This window comes from Charadrius vociferus, unplaced genomic scaffold, assembly GCF_000708025.1.
Source record: "Charadrius vociferus isolate BGI_N301 unplaced genomic scaffold, ASM70802v2 scaffold311, whole genome shotgun sequence".
NCBI lineage: Eukaryota > Metazoa > Chordata > Aves > Charadriiformes > Charadriidae > Charadrius > Charadrius vociferus.
In genome coordinates, this window is record NW_009646965.1 from 1,561,069 (window position 1) to 1,565,073 (window position 4,005).

The window sequence follows — 4,005 nt, forward strand, 5'->3', positions numbered from 1 at the left end:
CGGCCGGGGCGGGTTTGTACCGAGATGGAGCGGAAAACGGGCAATTATCTCATGGAAAGACGATGCACCGAGGTGGTAGTTGAGCCATTAAAATCGGCCTAATGCAGGATTGCGTGGTTCGGTTTACCAGCGCTCACTTCAGATGCTAAAAAGACACTTAGCTCAGGAGGCTCTTCATGCTAATCGCCTCTTCTAGCTAATGGAGAAAGGTGCTTAAAACCAGCTGGAATTAATCCAAGTCTATTAGAAAGATCCCAGTTCTTCAGTCCCTAAGAATAATTTGTCCCTGGCATCCCATTTAATAATTAATTTTAAAGGGGGGGGGAGAAAACCCACTGCAAACGGCATAATGTCACTTCTACCCTCAGTACAATGCTGAAGAAAAAATAGCCATCTGGCTGTCAGCAGATCAGTGACACAAACTCCTCTAGGAAGCAGCATGACTGAGAGGGCAAGGATCGTATCAAAGACGCTGGTCTCAGAAGCTCAGTTCAAAGCCACCAGGGATATCGCTGGTATAGCAGACTTGGGGAAGATGCTAGAAGGGCAAGTTTGTATTTTATTTTCATTTCATGTCCTCCTGTTTTAATATAACAAAAGATAAAGGAGGCATAACACTTATTATGTACCAAACAGCTGTCAGGGTTTTGATTTAAAGTCTTCCTGATCTGTATAAGACCAGGTGTCTACTTAGATTTCTGGTTACCACGGTGGAAAAAACCCATGAAGGCTAGATGGAAATTTCTAGACATTAAGACTGATAAGAGACAGATTGACATGGGAAGGTTAATGCGCCTGCAAAGATCCGGCGCAGAAAGGGAGCCTTTCCTGGATGAGTCACTGCCAGTGCAATGTCCTGAACTGTGGTGCACAACTGCAAATAATGGCAGTTTTATTTGAGGAAGAGTTAATTTGCGTTGCTTAGCAAATACAAAGAGCCAGAAGTAAAAAAAGTTGTTCGAAGCACAAACTCTGCTTGTGTAAGCATTTCTCCAGTCTAATATGCACACACACACACAATGTACAAGTAAGGGATTATGCATACTTTAAATGTGTTGTGGCTTCTGGACTTAACATACCAACAAAAAATCCTGGCAAATGCTGAGCCACCTGTAATTATGGACTCTAATCTTACAGATGGTTTCTTCTATAAGTAGAAATCAATTGGATTTTAGGAAATTCAGTAATTCCTATCATATTAACACACAGAATGTAGATTAGTTGCCCCTGAACATGAGGATTAACTTCCTATTTAAACCTATCCTTTCTTTAACTGGGCCAAACAAATTCTCAAGTTATCCTAATCAGAAAAACTAAAATACGAGTAAATACCAAGTAATTCCACCTTCAGAAATAGCTTTGCCGGAGCAGGGTATGTGCGCATGAACTTGTAATTTTCTTTGATGGTTTTCAGGTTATAGTAATGGACTCGGGAGCAAAGCAAGGCTGTGGCGTATTGTTCCACCTTACTCGGCACACAAAAGCCTTTGCCATCCTTTTCTCTCATGGGATGCTGCCTGGATATCCACTGTGCTCTTAAAAATATCTCTGCATCTTCTCAGTGGTGGATTTTTTATTTTTCTTTTCAATTTTGGCTTGTTTTAGTTCAGTTACCCAATAGGAAATATTTTTGATAAAGGGATATAGCAGCCACCACAGTTCAGGCGGGGATAATGCTAAATAGAACAGTATGGAATAGACACAGGGGTACAGATACAGCTTAAGAGACCCCGGGTCTGAGGCGGGGGCACGCTCTATATGCTATGATGTCATTAATCCTCTGTTCCATTGACTTAGGAACTGCCTGGATGGATAGTGCTTCGTGCCATATGCTAAATAAACAAAGAGGGTGGGCAGGAAGTGTCCTGATTCTGCAGGAGAAAGTGATACAAGTCAACACATCGCCCTACTCAAAGAGGAGCATTCCGGATACTCTGAAACCAGACATGTCTGAATGAGTTTGATGTAAATTTTCTGACAGTTTAGGTCAATGCATGATAAAAGACAGCTCCCCAAATCCATCACGCAGCCTGTAACTCCCACAACACAAAGCTTATAAATTTATACCAAGCTAGCTCTGAACCCAGGGTCAAACTCACGGTGACAGGGCCCCTGAACAACCCAAAACCTGAGAGGGATGATAGAATTTCAAAGTGGATATGTGAAATACTAAGCAGATTTTCATCAAACTCCAGCAAGCACAGTTTGAATGCAAGGAGGTCAAGCTGCATTTCAAACATTCTCAAGTATCCAGTATCAGTGGTAAAGCTTACAAGAAAATCGCATGGAAGAAAGGACTTTGTGTCAAGAGTCACGTTTTGTCACTGACCAAAAGATTAGATCCTCCAAGATCATGCTTGTCAAAGTATTATTTTCAGCAGATTTGAGATAAGTTTTAGCCTATTGCAAATGGGAGTGAAGTGTTCAACTAAGTATGTTCTTTGGGCAAAGAAAGATGAAACTAATAGTACAAATGAGAATCAATACGAAGAGCTATTCTTCCAGCTGTGCTGTCAGATTTTTGGCAAGTTCTGCAAGAAGCAGTCTTGCCGCTCAGACTTTGTTAGTTTATGAAGCAGCAAAGGGGTTGTTCAAAGATTACTTGATATCCAAGATATTACTTTAGCTCAAGAGTGATGAAGGGAGGTTCAGCACAAAATAATTGCTAGCCAGTTAGTAGCTCTACTTTGACGAAAACATTATCTCTGCAGGCATAATCACCAAATATGATGGAGGAGGTGTGAAAACAACACCAGACTCGGAGCGGTGGAAGAACCCAAGCTATGCCTATTCAAGCATTTCCGTTTTTAACATTTTCATCATTAAGTCCAAGTTTGGCATGGTCTGTGACACGGAGTTAGTTTTCAGTGACATGTAGACTCACCTGGGGATATGCTGAGCTTATGATGCCATGGACCTTCACACTTCTCAGATTTCTGGCAATGTATAGACAAAGAATAGTCGGTCGCATGTAACAAATATGCAAAGATGGACTGTGGAAACTGCCCGAGTTCTGAATCAGCAATCAGACCCTGCTGGAATACAACAGAAATAATAGTTAAGAAATGTCAACTGAAAACCCCCTTCCGACTTCGGGTGATTTCTGTCAAACTGCGGGCAGTGGTACTGCTGAGCCTTTGTATGGCTGTAAGGATTACTGCTTGTGCATTTTGTGCCTGCAGATTAGTGACAAGTATTTGAAGCTTTCCGGTGAGACTGAAAATGTTACTGAAGGAAATGTTGGCATTGACATTTTTTTACTTACAGATGAAAAAACAGGCTGTGGGGAATGAAGGTTTGCTTATTTGACAGCAACACCAGTCAGGCAACTTAGTGGTAATCATGATACAGACAATATGTATACACCCACCTGTACAGCTTGCAACATATCTAGAAATACTGCCTACAGAGCAAACTCCTATGACGCATGAGGGGCTCAGCAAAACATATGCCAAGCGGGCAGGTTTTTGTGGTTTTGTTTTTGTTTTTGTTTTTTAAATTTTCCAGCTTCTCACACTCTGTAGACTGATTGTATCTACTGCTTTATAGCGAGGGAGAGTCATCCCGGTTTCTGAGTTTTAGAGTAAGTCATTGCAACTTACAGCCAGCAATGGCAACTTTCCAGTCAGCAGAGCAGATCATTACTTACAACTCAAAGTTATATTTTCAGTGTATGGCAAAATACAGTAAGAATATTTGATCTCAAGTCTGCAAGCACTGCAAGGAGATGCCTAACTTTAAGCATGCAACTACTCTCAATTATTACATCTTTCATCCATATAAGACTAGTATTCATGTCTTCATTGTAAAGGTCTTTCTCCAGCAATTCTTGTCTTTCTAAATTGTCATGTCACATGTATGAACTTTCCAAAGGTGTTCAAAGAAGTCTCTAAAGTATTTTGAAGATCTAAACCAGCTGGAGTTCTATTCCAAGTAAAACAACTTTTTTCTTTTTGGATCTCATGGTCAGTTGCTCTAATATTCCATTTGTGCAGCATGCGTAAG

The 4,005-nt window shown here is 40.9% G+C and overlaps 1 protein-coding gene across 1 annotated transcript in view; it reads right to left on the minus strand.

Moving 5' to 3' along the window:
• Positions 1 to 3,563, minus strand: part of TTC14 (tetratricopeptide repeat domain 14) — a 13,542-nt gene extending 9,979 nt beyond the window's left edge. The window contains exons 1-3 of the mRNA XM_009895327.1: positions 3,516 to 3,563; positions 2,885 to 3,032; positions 2,068 to 2,128 (exon numbers count right to left, since the gene is read on the minus strand). Of these exons, the coding sequence (XP_009893629.1) occupies positions 2,068 to 2,128; positions 2,885 to 3,032; positions 3,516 to 3,563 (257 nt within the window). The remainder of the gene's footprint in view (positions 1 to 2,067; positions 2,129 to 2,884; positions 3,033 to 3,515) is intronic.
• Positions 3,564 to 4,005: the final 442 nt, after the last annotated feature.